Here is a 21582-nt window from a genome sequence, read left to right on the forward strand (position 1 = left end):
TTGCTGTGATAGGAGGAGGCAGCACTTCAGGTTGTTGATATTTATGAGAAGACACATACTTGTTGTCTCCTAAATATCTCACTTCTATGAGGCGTGAAGGAAGAACGTGACTCTTTCCAGAAGACGTCCCCGTCACCTTTCCGACACCTGCTGATGATATTAGCGCCACCTCGATTTACGACTGTGTTGTTATCTCCGTGTTTTGGACTATATATATATAAGCCTGATGTTTTTCCTGCATACCCCATGTGTGAGTTATATCCTTTGTATGTGACTTAACTCTGTGTATCTGTTTTATTGTGTTGCACTGTTGGAGGAGCCTGGGGCCTAATATGTTCATCGTCATAACTACACTGTAGCTATGACGACCAATAAAAGCATTGAACCTTGAACTGAATTCTGAAATACGAAAACAAGAACGTTGACTGCTTGGTTGATTACATGTTCTACAATATCTTTTGTACATTTCTTTTTTTATTTGTATTGGCTTTTTTCTCTTCACTTCTTACCCCAGCTGAGTATTTTATTTAACACGTCTTGATTTTGATAAAATGTCACGAACACAATAAGACATGAAAGGGAGGTTGAATGTTTATATATAACTTATAGAAAGAAGAGTCGATCTCCTTTACACATTTGTAAATCTTTATAAAGTTAGCATGTTCAGCTGGCCAACGTCACTACTAAATAACTGGATATACATTTGAGTTGTACAGTCTTAATTGTACTTAAAATGAACCAAAAACAATTGATCTCTGCAACACTTCCTGAAAACATGCAGAAGTAGTTAAATTCTGATTATTACCACATTGTTAACTCATATGACCTTTCCTGTAGTGCGTATATCTGTGTGTGCAAATGTTCTGCAAAGGCTAACATCCCTGTGTTCCCTCTAGAGCAGGGGTGTCAAACTCAAGGCCCGGGGGCCAAATCCGGCCCGCGACTTAATTTAATGCGGCCCCACAAGAGCTCTTAAAGAATATTATACGTTTATTATACGGTTACATGCCGATTTACAGAAGCACGTTGCCCATAAACTACATATCCCACAATGCATCTCAAATATGAATTTAGTTCAGAATTTGACTTTTTTGCTTCAAAATTTCATTTCTTTACATTTCCAGAATTTGATTTTTTTTTTTTTTAAAAGACATTTTGTGACATCGGCACTGAAGAGACTTCCAATTATTTGCCCTAGACTTCTGCTTTCAGGTGTAGTTAATTATGAAGTTATTACCCTACCCCATAATAACTCCTGCAGAGGCAATAATGTAATATTATTATACATTATTTTATATATATTAAATATTTATACATGTATTTTTATATAGTCTTAAAGTTACAACCGGCCCTTTGAGTGCAACCATAATGCTGATGTGGCCAGCGATGAAATTGAGTTTGACATGGCTGCTCTCGAGGAAGTTTCTCTCACAGTAGACACACAAAATACTACGATGAACCCTAATATGAGCAGAAACAGAGACTTAATGTGAAAACTAACACAACAGCTGAAACAGAGGGGTAGTGTGTAGGGGTAGGGTGTAGGGGTAGTGTGTGGGGTAGGGTGTAGGGGTAGTGTGTAGGGTGTAGGAGTAGGTAGGGTGTAGGGGTAGGGTGTAGGGGTAGGGTGTAGGGTGTAGGGGTAGTGTGTAGGGGGCGGTTTGGGATTGGGCCTCAATGTGAAAACTAACAAAAAAACTTAAAGCAGGAAGAAAGATTCTCAAAATACACACTTTAGTCTTTTTTTCTTTATCTGCAGTGGAAAATGAGTTTCAGTATTTTATTGAAAGTAAGCAATAAATAATATTGTGATAAAAATAGTTTATAAGTACTCAGACTGTACATCATTGTTACAAGATCAGAAGACTCAAGGGGCAGAGCGGGATAAAACAACAGCAACATGATTTGCATTGTGCATGAATGAACGACTAAAATCACAAACTACTTTAAGCTTTAATGTAAGAAACTTCAGTTCCTCCCATCCGCCTTTAATAAAAAAAAAAGCGAATGTTGGAACCTGTGTTGGGAGACATTCAAACTGAGATAAAACACGATGTGGGCGAGTAATAATAAATAAGAACAGACGACAGAAAGAGGAGTTAAGAAACAATAAGGCTTGATATGAAATCTTCGTACAAAGTGTTTTTTAGAAAAAAGGGTTTGACTGAGGCCTCATTGAAGTTGGTCCATCGAAGGAGTTTCCACACAAGTCCTCGTGCATCGGTGTGTTTCTCCAGAGGTGGGGGGGGGTTATTAAAGGGGCGCGCTGGGGGGGGTAAAGTGGAGAAGTTTCTGCATGCAAAGTCGACTATAGAAAACCTGGAATTCTGTTGCATCCGATAGAAGCCCTCTTGTTTTAGTTTTTTTAACGCTACCGTTATATGGCTTTTAAAATTCAAGAGTTTCATTTTGGTTTTGCAGATATGGAAAATAGAGAAAAAAGGAAAATATACTCTGTTTCACATGATATGTGTCGCCGCCATCTTGCCAGCGGTTATCCAAACGGCGACGGACGACTCGGTGTCGAGCAAAGTGTGTGAAGCTCCAGCTATTAGTCTGATATTCACACATCCTAAAGAGCTGCTTTTACACAAGTCACAGGAAATAAGCACAACAGCTAAAAAAAAAAAAAGGGGTCAAAAGGATATGAATTCTCACATCAAAGTCACTTAAGCATAAATTGATTAGAAATCAACGAGGAGGAAACAAACATACATCTGGTCAATAGAATCAGGATTATAAAAAAGATTAGATAAAATGTCTGTCGGTAGAAATATACAAACTCCAGACACATTCAGTTACATCTGAGCTTAATACGGGCACAGTGGGTACATGTGTTTAAAAAGTGGGTTGATTAAAGAGGGAAAAAGAAAGGATTACATAGTAATTCTAAAATCAATTAAATGTCCCATTGGTTTACATAAATATATAATAACAAATGTCTAGAAAGTCTCCTCTAGGGATACTGAGATTGGTGAGTAAGTCTCTGACATTTTGAGTGTCCATTTCAGTTCATCATCCGGGTCTTGTATGCGGGGAACTCCCCTTCGTCCTCTGACCAGCGGTTACCTATAGAAATAATGAGGATAAACTGAGAAGGGGAAGAGAGAGATGATCGGAGAAAGAAAGAAGAGGGAAAGAGAAAGAGAGGAGAGGCGGACAACATGCGTTATTAAAGCCCAGAACGAGAAAGCTGCTTCCTGCCTGCAGAAAAGGAGAGGAGCCATTCTGTGTGTGTCTAGAGTGCGAGATCTTACCGTTGTGTGTTAACAAGAGTAGGTCCTGACTGTGGCCGTGTCCAGCCTCTGTATAGACTGACTTCCTGTGTGTCCATGTTGGCAAAATCACATGCAGAGACATGCCGTTAGTCACAGCATCGTTAACAAAGAGCACAGCAGCAGAGCAACGAGGAGAATTAAAGAGAGTTCGGATAATCTGGGCCCGTCAGAGGGATCTAAACACGAGTAGCAGTGACGAAATGACGGAGCATATAGAGTGGTGCAGGGATGAGTCGGCATCTTCCTGTTCCCTGGTCTCAAAGTTGTTTTTTTTTAAATGTGCTTTTGGTTGTCAGCCTGAAATAGCGTCTGCGGTTAACACAAGCTGAAGACATTTTTATTCCACTGGTGAATTTAAAAACGGCGGATGCTAACAAGTGTCTAAATGAGACGACTACACGTCATCACGCCCAACATTAGCCACCTTTAGCTTAGCGGTGGTGAAGTGAAGTCATGTGACCGTGCTGTAGTTCCTTTATAGCCCAATATTAGCCGCCTTTAGCTTAGCGGTGGTGATGTGAAGTCATGTGACCGTGCTGCAGTTCCTTTATAGCCCAATATTAGCCGCCTTTAGCTTAGCGGTGGTGAAGTGAAGTCATGTGACCGTGCTGTAGTTCCTTTATAGCCCAACATTAGCTGCCTTTAGCTTAGCGGTGGTGATGTGAAGTCATGTGACCGTGCTGTAGTTCCTTTATAGCCCAACATTAGCCTCCTTTAGCTTAGCGGTGGTGACGTGAAGTCATGTGACCGCGCTGTAGTTCCTTTATAGCCCAACATTAGCCTCCTTTAGCTTAGCGGTGGTGACGTGAAGTCATGTGACCGTGCTGTAGTTCCTTTATAGCCCAACATTAGCCGCCTTTAGCTTAGCGGTGGTGATGTGAAGTCATGTGACCGTGCTGTAGTTCCTTTATAGCCCAACATTAGCCGCCTTTAGCTTAGCGGTGGAGACGTGAAGTCATGTGACCGTGCTGTAGTTCCTTTATAGCCCAACATTAGCCGCCTTTAGCTTAGCGGTGGAGACGTGAAGTCATGTGACCGTGCTGTAGGTCCTTTATAGCCCAACATTAGCCACCTTTAGCTTAGCGGTGGTAACGTGAAGTCATGTGACCGTGCTGTAGTTCCTTTATACCCCAACATTAGCCGCCTTTAGCTTAGCGGTGGTGACGTGAAGTCATGTGACCGTGCTGTAGTTCCTTTATAGCCCAAAATTAGCCACCTTTAGCTTAGCGGTGGTGACGTGAAGTCATGTGATCGTGCTGTAGTTCCTTTATAGCCCAACATTAGCCGCCTTTAGCTTAGCGGTGGTGACGTGAAGTCATGTGACCGTGCTGTAGTTCCTTTATAGCCCAACGTTAGCTTTTTCCTTAAAAAATCATAACGTGGGGTTAACATGTGGAGATTATCCTGTTGTACAAAACGTGTAAATTGTACGTTTGTTTGCCACAGAGCCAAAATCCAATACAATTGTTTTGTTTGTCCGACTGTTAGGGCGCTATATAAATGTAATTGTTATTATAAAAAATCCCATTAGATTTTTGTGGAGGGAACCAGGGAGATGCTAACGGACTGAAAATCATCGCTGCACCACTCTATCACACACACACACACACACACACACACACACACACACACACACACACACACACACACACACACACACACACACACACACACACACACACACACACACACACACACACACACACACACCACACACACACACACACACACACACACACACACACACACACACACACACACACACACACACACACTTCTAGCGCTCACCCTCCATCTGGCTCCTCTTTGGCTGCGGAGAGGGAGACGCTGCGCCGCCGCTGCTCACTCTGAAGTTCGCGGGCAGCGTGTCGGACGGCCCGCGCACGTCTTTGGGTCGGAACTTCTTCCTCCATGAGGGAGCTCTCCGGAAGTTCTTATCATCGTCCTGGAAGAAGAGGAGGAGGAGGAGGAGGAGGAGGAGGAGGAGGAGGAGGAGGAGGATTTATAGTATTTATTTGGACCTGTGTTTTTAATTCAATCATTTATTTATTCTTTTTATATATAAAAAAAATTATATTAATAATTGTTTTCCTTTGCATAAAAAGAAAATGCTTTAGAATTTAGGATACTTTTTTTACTTACAATGAGGCATGTTTATTTGTATTGTTTTATTTATACTGTTAATAAATAAATAATTTGAACAAATGCATACATGGAAAGTGATTTAATGAAATGCACTTAGTTACTCTTCACCACTGGTTTGACATTACATTTGTGTGTGTGTGTGTGTGTGTGTGTGTGTGTGTGTGTGTGTGTGTGTGTGTGTGTGTGTGTGTGTGTGTGTGTGTGTGTCACCTCTTCCACTCTCCTCTCTGTGCCGATGGACAGCAGGCTGATGTATTCCCGCTCCAGAGTCGCTCTGGCCTGAAAGACAGAAACAGACTGTTAGTGAACAGCTTTACCAACATCTACCACTAGGTGTCGCTTCTTTGTCAGCTCCAAATCTAAAATAATGCAGTTCTACTTTTCGATGAGTCTTTTTCTATAGTTTTTCCATGGACGGTAAACTGAACTAAACCAAGTCGCACCGTGACGTAAATGAATGGTTCAGGGCAACAATAAACAAACAGCTCTTGTGTTCTGCAAGGTACGGTTAGTCTGGGAACTTTAATTGAAGCATAGATACAGCTGAGAGAAAGTTAACAGGGTGGAAAATATAACAGACACCTCCTCGACTCCTCGCCTTAGTCCACATCCACAGGAGATGCGAGCGGAGGAGTCGAGGAGGGGAATCGAGGAGAGAGGAACCGAGGAGAGAAGAGTAGAAGCAGCAGGCGGTTAGAGAAATGAGAACTCCTCTCCTCTGAGCGGTCATTTCAAAGAGACGTCCATTAATGATGACAGGAGGCAGCAGCCCTCTGTCTGATGGACAGATGTGTTCATGACGACTTGTATATTTACTTTGATTCATTCACAATGTTGTTTAATGAGACAATAACCGGCTATAGATGGGGACATATACATACATTTTTAACGTCACTAATTATTTTAACGTGCGATTAACGCATGTGTATTTGTCCTCGGCCCGCCCGTAGTCTCAGAGCCCAAAGGCTTGTTGTTGTTGTTGTTGTTAGTTGGATGGTGGCAGATTCTAGCGAGAGATATGGATACAAAAGAAGGTGTTTTAAACAGCAAGCCAAGCTCACAGCTGATACTGACAGCCCCGCTCCTGCCGCTCGCTTGCGGCAGACCACGCTTGAAAGTTTGCCGGGGAGACGCCTGGACACGGCGTCTACGAGCAGCAAGCTTTCAACAGCGATAGCTAAATGGGGGGCTACAACTTGCAGGACGAGGGACTGTGAGATCAATCGGGTCGCATCCAACGTGTCGACTGCATCACAGCGCATTATTTTGACCCACAGTGGGAACTTCAGTCTCATGCTTTGACTGTTCTGAAGACGGAGGAGCGGCATCTCGCCGACAGGCAGGTCTGTTTGAGCAACTGGCTCAGTGCAGAGAAGTACACAGGGCATGGGAGAGAGAGAGAGAGAGAGAGAGAGAGATGAGAGAGCATGAGAGAGAGAGAGAGAGAGAGAGAGAGAGAGAGAGAGAGGGAGAGGGAGAGGGAGAGAGAGGGAGAGAAGAGGGAGAGGGGGAGAGAGTGAGAGAGAGAGGGAGAGAGTGAGAGTGGAGAGAGGGAGAGGGGGGAGAGAGAGAGAGAGAGAGTGAGATGAGAGCGAGTGAGAGTGTGAGAGAGAGGGGGAGATAGAGAGGGAGAGAGTGAGAGAGAGTTGGCGCGTTGGGCGCGATCGGGGCGCGCGTCGTGCGACGCGCTGCTTGTCGCTCGTTTCCTCTCGTGCAAGAGCGTGCGAGCTGAGCTGAGTGAGAGGGGTTCCAGGTTGTTGTGTTTAATATTCAGGAGAATATTGGTCATTGATCAAATGATAATAAACAAACATTTGCATAAAGCATATTTGTCAACTCATATGTTGATGAGAGTGAGATTACAAAACTTGAAAAATATCCGTCTAAGGTACATTTAGAGCAGACAAAAAATGTGCGATTAATCGCGATTAAATATTTTACTCGACTGTTACTCAGTCGATTAACATTTTTAATCAGATTAATCACAGCTTAAAAATTAATTAATCATGATTAATCACCATTCGAACTATGTCCAAAATATGCCATTTATTTATGTATATTGTTGTGGGAATGGAAAGATAAATGAAAGAAGGCGGATATATCCATTTAACACAGTATCTATGTTTATTATAACATTTTTCTGCGTGTCAAAATGAAAGACAGCCCACACACCTATCAATCATCAAACCGTGGGGTCTTAATTCATTACGTGTTGATTTCTATCAACGGGGAGTACTTCCGGAAAGTCGACAGAGGGGGGGGGGCTAGTGGAGTACTTCAGGAAAGTCGACAGAGGGGGGGGGCTAGTGGAGTACTTCGTGACCACAGAGTGTGAACGTTGTGATCAGCTGTTTTAGCGCAGTTCTCCAGTGAAGGGGGGAGTCTCCCTCCGCAGCCGGTTGGCGTAGTTTTGGCACAGTTCCGTTGTACAGACGGACGTTAACAGCAGCCCTGTCTGTGCACACGGAGACCGACTCTGTCGTCCGGTGATCTAACCGCCTTCTGGAAAAGCTTCACAAGTACGTCGGTACGCAAATGTGCTTTGTGACACAAGTGACGGTACGCATTTCAGATTACGCACATAACCTGCGTACCAGTTATGTGCACCCCTGTACCAGAGCCATATTATTACTATTATATGGCTCTGCCCTGTACTACAGCAAGAGTATTCTCCGTCGGGACTTCCTGCAACAACACCACGCCGTTATCAAAGATGTTCTATTGAGAAGACGATCACTACGTGACAAAAGTTTTCAAAACCGTGGCTACTGAAATCAATCTTACTAACTGCTGTCTGTGCAATTTCCTCCGCGCGAGTTGGCGGACTTTATTTTGCTTACTTTAACATCATGTGTCATGGTGGGGCTAAGCCATGTCTTGGTATGGGTGTAGCCTACCCCAGCCATACCCTGGCGCTGCCACTGGGGCGGGCCATTCTGCACATGCGTTAAATGCGTTAAATATTTTAACGCAATTAAAAATGTCCAAAAGACATGTGTGCTTGGTAGATTATTTCTTTCTGAGAAAAAAGTCAGAAATACCGCGAACTGTAGAGAACGAGCTTCAGTGAGAGACTTACACATTGCAGTAGGCAATTTTCTTCCCTTCTGGCGCGCAGAAATTCACTCACCTACTCCATTGTTGCCGACTGCAATGTGTAAGTCTCTCTCTGAAGCTGGTTCTCTGCAGTCAGTCAGAATTCTGAGATTAAAGTCAGAATTCTGACAAAAACAACAAATCCTCCTAAAAAATAATGCATGTGTCCCTAATCCTCTTCCGTAGTTTACTCACCTTTCACATGGTGCCACTTTGTGAGGAACATACATTTGTGGGATGAGCTGCAGAGCTGAGTTTTTGTGACAACAAATAAATAATCTACCAAACACGAACGTCCTTCCTCTCTGAGCGGAGTTCCGATGAGAAGCTGCCGAGAGTACCTGTGTGTTCTGCATGGGGACCTGCAGCAGAAGGGCGAGCGTGTTGTGGTCGAAGGTTTCGTCCAGAGCGAGCAGCGCCCCGTGGACGCCGCTCTCCAGCAGATTCCCGCTGTACTCCTTCAGCCCGATGGCCTGAACCCAGCTGATCACTCGCTCGTTGCTCCACACCATGACCTCTGCTGGGAAACACAGAACCAGAGAGGATGAAAACAACGTGTCTTTGAAGCTCTCAGAGACATACAGAACACGTCTCCAAACACCAGATCATTGCGGCATTACCCACAATCCCCTCTGTTTCAGCCCTGTTTCCAAAGTGCTGATTCTCTGTCTGTTACTTCAGATGAAAATAAGGAGCCCCTCCCCACGCCCCTCTGAGAGACATGTGGTTACAAAGAACTCAATGGTGCTCTAGAGGAGATTCAGGTGATAAGGGGGGGGGGTTACCTTGGTGCTGATTGGCTAATGAGATTGGCTACAAGAGACATGAAGAAGAGGGGACACATGTTGATGTAGAAGAGACATGGAGAAGAGGATTTTGCATAATAGGTAGGTTAAGGTATAAGTTGTACAAATTTGACCGCAACCAGTGTCATTAAGTGTCATTTATGTATGTGTGTGTGTGTGTGTGTGTGTGTGTGTGTGTGTGTGTGTGTGTGTGTGTGTTACCTTGCAGGTCCATCTGAGAGTGCTCCCTCCTCCTCTCCAGCTCCTTCCTGTCGTAGTTCAGCCTCCTCAGACACATCACCCCACACTGGAAACTGTTCCTGTAGCACAAACACAAACAGTTCTTCACATGAAACCCTACCTAGCTTTTCACTAAAAGCTAAAGCACTTTCAAGGTCACCAGAATACAACTAAAGGCTCCTTTTATCATCATTATATCTCACATCTTTTATATTAATGCAACAAACAAAAGGTTCAAATAATTCCTTTATTGCCACCGTATCAATATCAACCTTTATTGTGTTAATTCTTTAAGGTATAATAATCCTTATATTTATTATAGCGCTTTATCAAGGACTCTCAAAGCGCTTTACAAATACACATTACACATACAGAATAATAATACATTTATTTTGTAATGGTCCTCTACTGTGGACAATACCCACAGGAGCAAGTGCAGGTGAAGTGTCTTGCCCAAGGACACATTTCATTTCACTCACTTGATGTTAATGGTATCATGCTTTAACCGTCATTATAACACATAGGTTTGAGCAAGCTCTCTGATTGGTCAATAGGCGTGTTTGATTCCACGATCAAATAGAACGTGCCTAATCACAACGTATCCAGTGGCCTACACACGCCACTAGCTTACCGAAACTACTTCCGTGAGCCTACATCGTGTGGTTTCCATAGCGACGTTTGGCGACACACAGCCGTTGTACTCCAGTGCAGGCGTACGGACCTGTACGCCTGCACTGGAGTACCAATAATGACGTTCAAGAACGGCCTCTCGTGTATGATTGCTTCATTATAACACCCCTTGCTGTGGAATACTAATGTTGTGCAATATGTATATATGCCGTTAATAACTGTGCGGTGTATACCTGGCTGCTAAATCTTCAGAACTGTTACAGGATGTGTGTTTTGTAAATTGTGTAGTTTCCATTTTTTGTATCTGTAAAATGTTTCTTTATGCTTCTTAGTTCACATCAAGCTGCATTTCCCCTGGAACAAAGGTATTCTGATTCTGATGGGTTACCTGTGGAAGCTGTCCACCATCTTGAGCTGCCCCCTCAGGTCCTTCTTGGTGAGGTGGTCCAGCATGCGCGCGTCCACCAGAGACTCCATGAAGTACGAGCGGTACTGAGGCAGACCGAGGGTCGGCAGCCACTCGTTCCCGATCCACTCGTGGTTCATGTCTCCGTACGCCAGCGTCTAAAGGAACAGCACACGCGGGTTAACGATCTGTTCTGGGAGTGCGTTTCAACGTTTGGAAAGTGTTGTTTACTTCAGATTTTAAATGACAAGTTGTAGCTATTACGGCACATACAGCCTTTGAGTCAAATAAGAAACTAATACGAATGTAGTAATGGTCATTGTTTACAAATGCTGTTTAAGCTTAATGTATGGATTAAAAGCAATCAGTATTTCTGTTGGATTGTAATGCATCTGCGTGGTTGTGGCTAACTCTTCTGATGCTCTCAGGTTTTAAAGACGAAAGCAGATTATTTTATTCTATGTGGAAGACTTCGCAAACATTTCGTAAATGTTCGTTAACAGACCTTATTTCCTAGACTAACTCCTGCCCAACTCGGGATAGATTCGCTTTACTCTTGATCTGAATCAGGACTTCTTTGGACAGTGAGGGTTCGTTATTTTATTTCACAGTCGAGATTTTACCGCCAAAACCAGGCTTTGTGTATCAATGCATTATTCACTATTCTTTCCTGTATTGAACTTCCTTCAGTTGTGTTTCCTTAAAGCATAACAAGCCATATTCTGCAGGTGGTTGGACTGTATTCTAACTCACTCAACCACAGCAGTACATCGTATATAAAGTTCAAATGGCTCTGCTGTAAACCAAACTTAAGGGCTTTTAAAAAGGACCACTCAAACATGCTTGATGTGAACAATCTGGAAATACACAGGAGGATCCTCTATCAGACACTTAAAGAAAACAAACACTGACTAAAAGATGGTGAGTAGAACAGGGGTTTTGGGGGAAGGTGTGCAAACCTGGGCCCAGCTGCCCTCGTCATCGTCCTGGTGTTAGCGGGTTAGAGTGAGCGTGGTGAGAGAACAGAGAGTTAGTGAGGCGGCAGGCTGACACGCTGCATGTGGGAGAACCACTCAAAATATAATAGAACAAGACGCAGAAATTCAGGTTAAGCATTCAAACGGGAAAAAGAAAGGCAAAAAAAACAATAAGAAAATTGTAGGAGAGGGCGATGTGAAGAAAAATCCACTTATCAGTTTTTTTCATATTTATCGGTGTTATCAAAAGAATCAAATCAAGATCAAACTGTTGTAAACAAAATTATTTCTATTAGTTGATTAGTTATTTGGTCTATAAAGTTATTTCCATAGTCCAAAGTGGCGTTCTTCAAATGTCTTTTTTAGTCCTAAATAATATTACAAAAGATCTATTGAGAAACTTTATTTATTTAGAAAACATTGTTAAAGCTAAAAGTGGGAAATTAAGCAAATGAGATAATTCACAAATCCTATAAAAAAGGCATTATTATGGAGCAATGCATCCTATAAAAATGTAGGAAGGATCGGGCCCTTCCTACATCCAGACATGGTTAACCGTACACCCCAGCGCGTGCACTCCGCTCTGCATCAGCCAAACGACTCGCTGGCACCCCTCGTCTGCGAGGGGGACCCACAAGTTCCCATCAGCAGAAAACACGGTGGGTTTGGCTATCCTGGCTCCAAAATGGTGGGGGGGGGGGGGGGGAATGAGACATTGACATCAGGACAGCAGAAAGCTTACACACCTGCCGGCGGCAGACTGAAAACTCATCTTTTTCGACTCCACTTCGAGCGATAGAAGACTACAAAGCACTTATATACTATAAGGGCTGGCTACCTAAAGCCAGTTGAAGTAGCCACTTGAATGTTTGGCTCTATGAAACCTGATGTACTTTACGATTCTGTTTTCTTCAAGTTTGTATTTTGTTGGTCGAACGCACTTATTGTAAGTTGCTTTCGATAAAAGCGTCAGCTAAATGCAATGTAATCATTTTCATTGTCAATATATTGTTTTTTCGGTGAATTGATTAAAAAAAAAGAATCCCCCAAAGCCCAAAAGTGTTTTTTTATTTTTAAATGTCTTATGTTTACATATTCAAATACCTCCTAAATATACTACATTTTCTGAAAATCGATTTTCTTTACACTTTACTAACATTAAAAAAAAAGAATAAGCTGAAAAAATGGCAAATCACACAAACATCTTATTTTCATCTATGGCTTAAAAAAAACAATCTTACATTAATCCAATATTGCAAATATAATATTATTTTCTAGAAAATGTGTCCAAATGTATCACGTGTATGTTGGTGTACGCACGGCATTCATTTTGTTATTCAACACAGTATATGTCTTAAGTGTAATTTGGCTTGGCTTCCTATTTATGGACATGCTTTTATTTTGAAGGAGAGGTAGCGCTGTTGACAGGAAGTTGTTGTTGCTATGGAAACAACGTGACGGAGATTAACGGAGAAAAGTAATATCTACATATAAAGACGGAGAAAATAAACGATAACGTTTATGGTTAAGTGTTAGCACCCCCCGAACAAGCTCTTACGTTGATATTGGAGATTTCAATAAATTAAATTTGAAAAAAAAACGAAATCGAAATCCGAATAGTTCTCCAATGAACGAATATTCGGGTACAGCCCTAGGAAAATCTTATCCAGCAGACAAAGTGATATCGTCTCTCTGTTTTTATATATTCATTCATATCGCCCAATCCTATCACATGACACTGTACCAGACGAGTTAAAGTAAAGGGGGACAGAGGGGGGGGGGGGGGGTTCCTTCATGCATTTTCCCTCTTGTTATTTTGTTATTTCATCTACCTTGTAGTGGCTGGCTCAGTAATGCAGACTAATCTAAACTCAGCAGCTCTACCACACACTAACACTCAGCACAGAACACAGAGTGAGGGTCTACAGGGAGAGACAGCAAACTACACGGAGGAAAGGATAATTACAAACTAGCACAAAGAAAGGCCGTGTTTCAAGTTGCTGAGACTCCATTAAGCCAGAATATTATAAACTGAAGTCGCTTTGGTACATTTCTCAAATCAGGTCTAAACCCCCAAAACAAAACACACAGGTTTACTGCATGATTCATTACATTCAAAAACGTTGAACCATAATGACATTAAAATCCGTTAAGTAAAATAAATCCTGCCCAACATTGTTATTAGTTTCCCAATTAGCTTAAAGTTCAACTGTGTATTGTTAAATGTAGATATAGCCATACAGAACAATGTGCATCTAGAGCAGGGTGTCAAACTCAAGGCCGGGGGCCAAATCCGGCCCGCGACTTAACTTCATATGTGGCCCGCAAGAGCATACCAAGAATATAATAAGTTTATTATACGGTTACACGCCACTTTACAGGAGCACGTTGCCCATAAACCTGACATGTCCCACAATGCATCTGTTTTGTGACATGCGCACTGAAGAGACTCTGCAATTATTTGCCCTGGACTTCTGCTTTCAGACGTAGTTAATTATGAAGTTATTACCCTATCGGTAATAATCCAATGCAGAGGAAGTTATGTATTATAATCACATTATTTTATATATATTAATATATTATATATGTATATTTGTAAAGTCTTAAAGTCACAAACCGGCCCTTTGAGTGCAACCATAATGCTGATGTGGCCCGCGATGAAATTTGAGTTCGACACCCCTGATCTAGAGCCTAACAATTAATAAACATGTCTCTTTTAAATTGCAATATGGACGAGTGCAATATACAAATGCCAGTAGGAACATTTTAGCAAAATAAAATATTGTACAAATATTCTAGATTATTAATTACGTTGAATATTAGTTGGCGAGGTTCCTCATTTTATATATATATAAAAAAAAAATGCAAACAAAATCAGAATCTTATAATATATAATCGATAGTCGTTCTTTTTTCGAAATCTTGCAAAACTTTTCTGTATCTAAGCTGTTCATTGGCAAAATGTAATCTACCATTTAGACAAATTAAGATCTTAAGTAGTTTTTAAACGTTGCAGGTAATCTATTGTGAAGAAAGTGTACTGTTGCACACCTGTGTAGTCTGATTAGAGAAATGCAGCAAAGCGACCAGTACAATCTGTATTTTGCGTCCAGAGACACAAGTCTGGCTGTCCTGAAAGCAGCTTGGGAAAGAGCCGTCACCACAGAAGCGTCCAGCCAATCCGGGTAGACTAAACCGTGGGAGGCGTGGCTGCCAAACTTTCCATTTCTTCATGAGTGACCCCAAACGTTTCCTGTTGTCTGATCATGTGACACCCCCCAATCACCAGTGAGAGAAGTGTGTGAAGAGGGAAGAGTGATGAAGGAGGACAGAGAGAGAGTGGAGTGGAGAGAGAAGAGTTTTTCATTCATGGTTATCACTGTTGGCGAATCAAGACCAGCAGATCGCTGTTATTTCTTTGGTCAAATGTCAAATGTTTCAGATGTTTGCCTCAAACAAAGATATTTAGTTTACCGACATATACACAGTTACTACACCTAAAGGTCGATTTACTATCTATTTTATACTTTCTTTACAGAAATGTTTCACTAATATCTGGGTCGGTGTGACGCTTGTGCAAAAGACATAAACATTGTTACGTCAAGTCGGATCCAGCATTTGTTTAAGACTTGTTTAGTGTCACAAGAATGAAGTGAAAAACTAATTGTACGCTTAATTGTTTTGCAATATGGATCTAAATCTATGACGTAATTGCAAAAAAAAGATTACCAATCATTATTTGGGTTTTTTTGTGATGTCAGAAGAAAATAGGGATAAATAAAATCCCATGTCTTGGCGCTTAACATATGATGTATATACTTTTGACATATGAATATTATAGTATAGTAATAATTATAATTGAAGGCCTTATTTTAATATCTATGGGAACTCTGTTCACAGGACTTAAATATTAAATACAAAAATTAAATATTCACATTAAAAAAAGTTTAATCCGAGAATTTCTACGATCTGATAAAATACAATAAAAAATCCCAATTGGATTAATCTATTACCGAAATAGGCTTTGATTACATTTAAAAGTTGACAACGTCTCCATACTTTTCTGCAGCTCTGTGAACTTGTCTGACCCCATCCGTAAGTACATAAGTAGTTAAAATGTTAATGCGATAAAAGCAGCATGCTCAATCAGAGAGGCTTCATAAAGACTGATCAGGCAAAGTATTGTTAGTAATAAAGGGTGTGTGTTTTTTCTCCACACATGAACGAGTCAGTAAAGTACCGTTCTGGAGGTGGGGGGGGCGGAGGGGCTGGTGAGGGACATGATCTCCTGGATGGCGAGGCGCAGCTTCAGGCGATGCAGCGGGTTGCTGATCCCGATCTCTCTCTGGATCTCCGTGTCCGACAGCGCCGACATGATGGCGCCCCTCTTCACGTTCGCTCGACACGCCGCCACGTACCAGGCCGGCATGCCCACCCACAGCTGAGAGGAGAGAGACATCAATAACATGGTGGAAGCTTCTGAAGCATTGGAGACTCGGAGGGACACGGGGAGAGCAAACACTGATGGTTTATTTGGAGCTTCGGCCGGAGAACTCACACGACCAAACCGATTCTGAAGATCTCTACCCAGACCCATGTTTTAGCCAGCTCCGAGAGAATAACCAACACTGAACTGGGTCAAGTTAGGAAAATATTTCCCCAACAGAGACATTTACTTAAGATAAGATAAGAGGTACTTTAGATCCCAAGTTGGGAAATGTTTGTGTTACAGCAGCATAAAAAACAAAACAAGGCACATAAGTAGAAATGAAAGAGTTGTTGATGATACTACAGATTATTCAATTATTAATTAAATATTTCGTTTTGTTATTGCATTCATTTTGTACTGTATCATGTCTGTATCATCTTTTTGTATTTTCATATCAAACAAAAGGTGTAACTTGTATGCAATATCAAGGTGTACAAATACAAGTAAATGTGCTGATGCGTTATGTGCGCCACCCACAGCTGACAGAGGAGAGACATTTAATTAAGTGAGAATACCAAGGTTACACGTACAGGTAAGTGTCCTGGTCCATTCATGTTCATCACAGCTGATTTGAATAACCTTATATACTGATATTTTAACTATTTTCAAACACGTTACAAGTTTTAACAACATGACCCACTTGTTATGGTTTTAGTCAACCTAATGCAATATATTATCTTTCAACTTGATAACAGATTTGACCACCAGACCAGGAATGCACTATACCTGGCAACCAGTATCTGGCTATAAGTGTATGATCTTTAAATCTGGTTTATATGAAGTACAAGTATTGAATACAAGAATCAAGAGTAGCTTAAAATGTGTGTGTGTCGTACCTCCAGCCACACCACCACAGTCGGTCCGTCCCACTGAGCGAAAGGCAGGCCCTGCATACGAGCTTCCTCCAGCAGCTCATGCCTGAGACACAGAATTGATATTACAAACAATCCCCAAAAACACTCGACTTGCCCTAAAACCCCGAAACATACACACACCAAAATCCATCAGAAAGTCCCAATGTGCACACTATCAAGTCCACGTTTGGAGCAGATATGCACACTGACCCAGAGACATGCAGACTCAACAGAGAGCAGGAGTTTGAGAGGAAACAGGAGAAACCCAGGAAGACTCAAAACAGACACATCTGGAAAACTCTGACAGAATGGCATTCACTAAAAGGTTTAGTAAGTTACTGTTCCGCATTAAAACCATTTGATCTACGTTGTACTTACATAATCCTTAATGTTTCAAACCTAGACATTCTGTATGTTTGGTTTACTTCATCATTGTGTTGGTTTGTTGGTCAACGTTGTGTTTTTCTGCCTGAAGATCACACTCCAAAATGTGTGTATTGTTACCGTTTAGATTGAGTTACTTATATCAGCATACAATTACAAATGGTGCGTTTTAAAGTATTACCAAACTACTAACAAAACTCCTCGTCCTATCCAGGTGTAACCAGATGTTTTTTTAAGCCTCTCGGAGATGACTGGCTTCAGGTTTGAACAATTATTAGTCAGAAGCGTTTTCTCCCAGAACCAGCGCTTGGAGAGTCCACTTAGAAAGCTGTCTTCAGTGTGGACGCATTCATCTACAAGTGTAACATGCGTAAAGGGAAGTATTAAGGCAGGAAGGTGTCTTTAATTCTGTACATCCATGACATGCACATTCTCTGTCTGTATTCAAAACACAATGCCATGTAGCAGACGATATCTGGAGGAAGTTATTTTAATTCACAGGCATGGAAACAAGCCCCAACATCCAAGCAATGATGGCCACTAGATGGGGCTGTTGCTGCATATCACTGATAGAAACAAGCCCTAACAGAAGCTATTCAATGATGGCCACTAGATGGGGCTGTTGCTGCATATCACTGATAGAAACAAGCTATTCAATGATGGCCACTAGATGGGGCTGTTGCTGCATATCACTGATAGAAACAAGCCCGAACAGAAGCTATTCAATGATGGCCACTAGATGGGGCTGTTTGCTGCATATCACTGATAGAAACAAGCCCGAACAGAAGCTATTCAATGATGGCCACTAGATGGGGCTGTTTGCTGCATATCACTGATAGAAACAAGCTATTCAATGATGGCCACTAGATGGGGCTGTTTGCTGCATATCACTGATAGAAACAAGCCCGAACAGAAGCTATTCAATGATGGCCACTAGATGGGGCTGTTTGCTGCATATCACTGATAAAAACAAGCACACAGTTAGCATGTTCTCAACTAGCAATTAGCTTCAATTTGAGGACTTTTTTGACAGACCAATGGACGAAAAACATTATTTCCGTTATCTTTCCGGCAGTTTCAGTGCATCATGCTCCAAAAGGAAAAACTGCGAGAGGAAAATGTACCACACACACATTCCTGTTAGTTAAGCTCCTCTGTGGAAAGCAGGGTAAAGAGCAGCATGGACAAGCCATCAAACATTCGGAGGGGACAGAAGTCAGGGGTCCGTCAGAGAGTTACTGGTGAGGGTCAACGTGAAGCCGGGAGTGGAAAGAAGATGAAAGCAAAGCAGCAGAAGAAGCAACGTGAACCGACTTACCCTGTCTTTGGACTACACATGGAATGAGAAGGGGGTGATAAAAAGAAGCAGAGGGACGATGACAAAACAATAAAGAGACCGAATGAACATGGAAGCAAAAAAAAATTACATTTGTAGTATATTTGCACAAAATTAAAAACGTGAAAGTGGAGGAAATAAAAACGTGATTGGGTGAGCGATGGAAAGAAGTGAGCGTGAGCCAGGCGGCAGGGAGTGATAGGTTGACACTGGCTATGGTGCAGGAATGAGTCCGACAGCCTGGGAAGGAGTCTGCCTTTCCCCTACAAGCTGAAGAGGTTTGTATTCTACGACAAATACGTCCGTAAATACCCCACTGGGGAATTAAAAACGGTGGTTGCGAACAAGTGTCTAAATGAGACGAAGAAACGTCATCACGGCCAACATTAGCCGCCTTTAGCTTAGCGGTGGTGACGTGAAGTCATGTGACCGTGCTGTAGTTCCTTTATAGCCCAACATTAGCCGCCTTTAGCTTAGCGGTGGTGACGTGAAGTCATGTGACCATGCTGTAGTTCCTTTAGAGTAGGGATGCCAGAAACTGACATATATATACTTTTTATGACCATGATCAAATTCGAAAATCGGACAGCCCTGGCGAATATTAATCGATTATTCGCCGCCCCCCGCGGGTGTGAATTTTTTTATGTAGCGACGCAATTTTATTTTCATTTACACTTGTCAGTCATTATATCTCACATCTTTTATATTAATGCAACAAACAAAAGGTTCAAATAATTCCTTTATTGCCACCGTATCAATATCAACCTTTATTGTGTTAATTCTTTAAGGTATAATAATCCTTATATTTATTATAGCGCTTTATCAAGGACTCTCAAAGCGCTTTACAAATACACATTACACATACAGAATAATAATACATTTATTTTGTAATGGTCCTCTACTGTGGACAATACCCACAGGAGCAAGTGCAGGTGAAGTGTCTTGCCCAAGGACACATTTCATTTCACTCACTTGATGTTAATGGTATCATGCTTTAACCGTCATTATAACACATAGGTTTGAGCAAGCTCTCTGATTGGTCAATAGGCGTGTTTGATTCCACGATCAAATAGAACGTGCCTAATCACAACGTATCCAGTGGCCTACACACGCCACTAGCTTACCGAAACTACTTCCGTGAGCCTACATCGTGTGGTTTCCATAGCGACGTTTGGCGACACACAGCCGTTGTACTCCAGTGCAGGCGTACGGACCTGTACGCCTGCACTGGAGTACCAATAATGACGTTCAAGAACGGCCTCTCGTGTATGATTGCTTCATTATAACACCCCTTGCTGTGGAATACTAATGTTGTGCATATGTATATATGCCGTTAATAACTGTGCAGTGTATACCTGGCTGCTAAATCTTCAGAACTGTTACAGGATGTGTGTTTTGTAAATTGTGTAGTTTCCATTTTTTGTATCTGTAAAATGTTTCTTTATGCTTCTTAGTTCACATCAAGCTGCATTTCCCCTGGAACAAAGGTATTCTGATTCTGATGGGTTACCTGTGGAAGCTGTCCACCATCTTGAGCTGCCCCCTCAGGTCCTTCTTGGTGAGGTGGTCCAGCATGCGCGCGTCCACCAGAGACTCCATGAAGTACGAGCGGTACTGAGGCAGACCGAGGGTCGGCAGCCACTCGTTCCCGATCCACTCGTGGTTCATGTCTCCGTACGCCAGCGTCTAAAGGAACAGCACACGCGGGTTAACGTTCTGTTCTGGGAGTGCGTTTCAACGTTTGGAAAGTGTTGTTTACTTCAGATTTTAAATGACAAGTTGTAGCTATTACGGCACATACAGCCTTTGAGTCAAATAAGAAACTAATACGAATGTAGTAATGGTCATTGTTTACAAATGCTGTTTAAGCTTAATGTATGGATTAAAAGCAATCAGTATTTCTGTTGGATTGTAATGCATCTGCGTGGTTGTGGCTAACTCTTCTGATGCTCTCAGGTTTTAAAGACGAAAGCAGATTATTTTATTCTATGTGGAAGACTTCGCAAACATTTCGTAAATGTTCGTTAACAGACCTTATTTCCTAGACTAACTCCTGCCCAACTCGGGATAGATTCGCTTTACTCTTGATCTGAATCAGGACTTCTTTGGACAGTGAGGGTTCGTTATTTTATTTCACAGTCGAGATTTTACCGCCAAAACCAGGCTTTGTGTATCAATGCATTATTCACTATTCTTTCCTGTATTGAACTTCCTTCAGTTGTGTTTCCTTAAAGCATAACAAGCCATATTCTGCAGGTGGTTGGACTGTATTCTAACTCACTCAACCACAGCAGTACATCGTATATAAAGTTCAAATGGCTCTGCTGTAAACCAAACTTAAGGGCTTTTAAAAAGGACCACTCAAACATGCTTGATGTGAACAATCTGGAAATACACAGGAGGATCCTCTATCAGACACTTAAAGAAAACAAACACTGACTAAAAGATGGTGAGTAGAACAGGGGTTTTGGGGGAAGGTGTGCAAACCTGGGCCCAGCTGCCCTCGTCATCGTCCTGGTGTTAGCGGGTTAGAGTGAGCGTGGTGAGAGAACAGAGAGTTAGTGAGGCGGCAGGCTGACACGCTGCATGTGGGAGAACCACTCAAAATATAATAGAACAAGACGCAGAAATTCAGGTTAAGCATTCAAACGGGAAAAAGAAAGGCAAAAAAACAATAAGAAAATTGTAGGAGAGGGCGATGTGAAGAAAAATCCACTTATCAGTTTTTTTCATATTTATCGGTGTTATCAAAAGAATCAAATCAAGATCAAACTGTTGTAAACAAAATTATTTCTATTAGTTGATTAGTTATTTGGTCTATAAAGTTATTTCCATAGTCCAAAGTGGCGTTCTTCAAATGTCTTTTTTAGTCCTAAATAATATTACAAAAGATCTATTGAGAAACTTTATTTATTTAGAAAACATTGTTAAAGCTAAAAGTGGGAAATTAAGCAAATGAGATA

General features: G+C 41.8%; 1 protein-coding gene across 1 annotated transcript in view; it reads right to left on the reverse strand.

The window, feature by feature from the left end:
- Positions 1-1804: 1804 nt before the first annotated feature.
- Positions 1805-21582, reverse strand: part of ppfia1 (PTPRF interacting protein alpha 1) — an 80263-nt gene continuing 60485 nt past the window's right edge. The window contains exons 24-30 of the mRNA XM_071201705.1: positions 21107-21133; positions 20130-20305; positions 9527-9624; positions 8861-9036; positions 5634-5702; positions 5067-5223; positions 1805-3069 (exon numbers count right to left, since the gene is read on the reverse strand). Coding sequence (XP_071057806.1) covers positions 3008-3069; positions 5067-5223; positions 5634-5702; positions 8861-9036; positions 9527-9624; positions 20130-20305; positions 21107-21133 — 765 coding nt within the window. The 3' untranslated portion in view covers positions 1805-3007. The remainder of the gene's footprint in view (positions 3070-5066; positions 5224-5633; positions 5703-8860; positions 9037-9526; positions 9625-20129; positions 20306-21106; positions 21134-21582) is intronic.

The sequence above is a fragment of the Pseudochaenichthys georgianus genome, chromosome 3 (genome assembly GCF_902827115.2).
Source record: "Pseudochaenichthys georgianus chromosome 3, fPseGeo1.2, whole genome shotgun sequence".
Classification (NCBI taxonomy): domain Eukaryota; kingdom Metazoa; phylum Chordata; class Actinopteri; order Perciformes; family Channichthyidae; genus Pseudochaenichthys; species Pseudochaenichthys georgianus.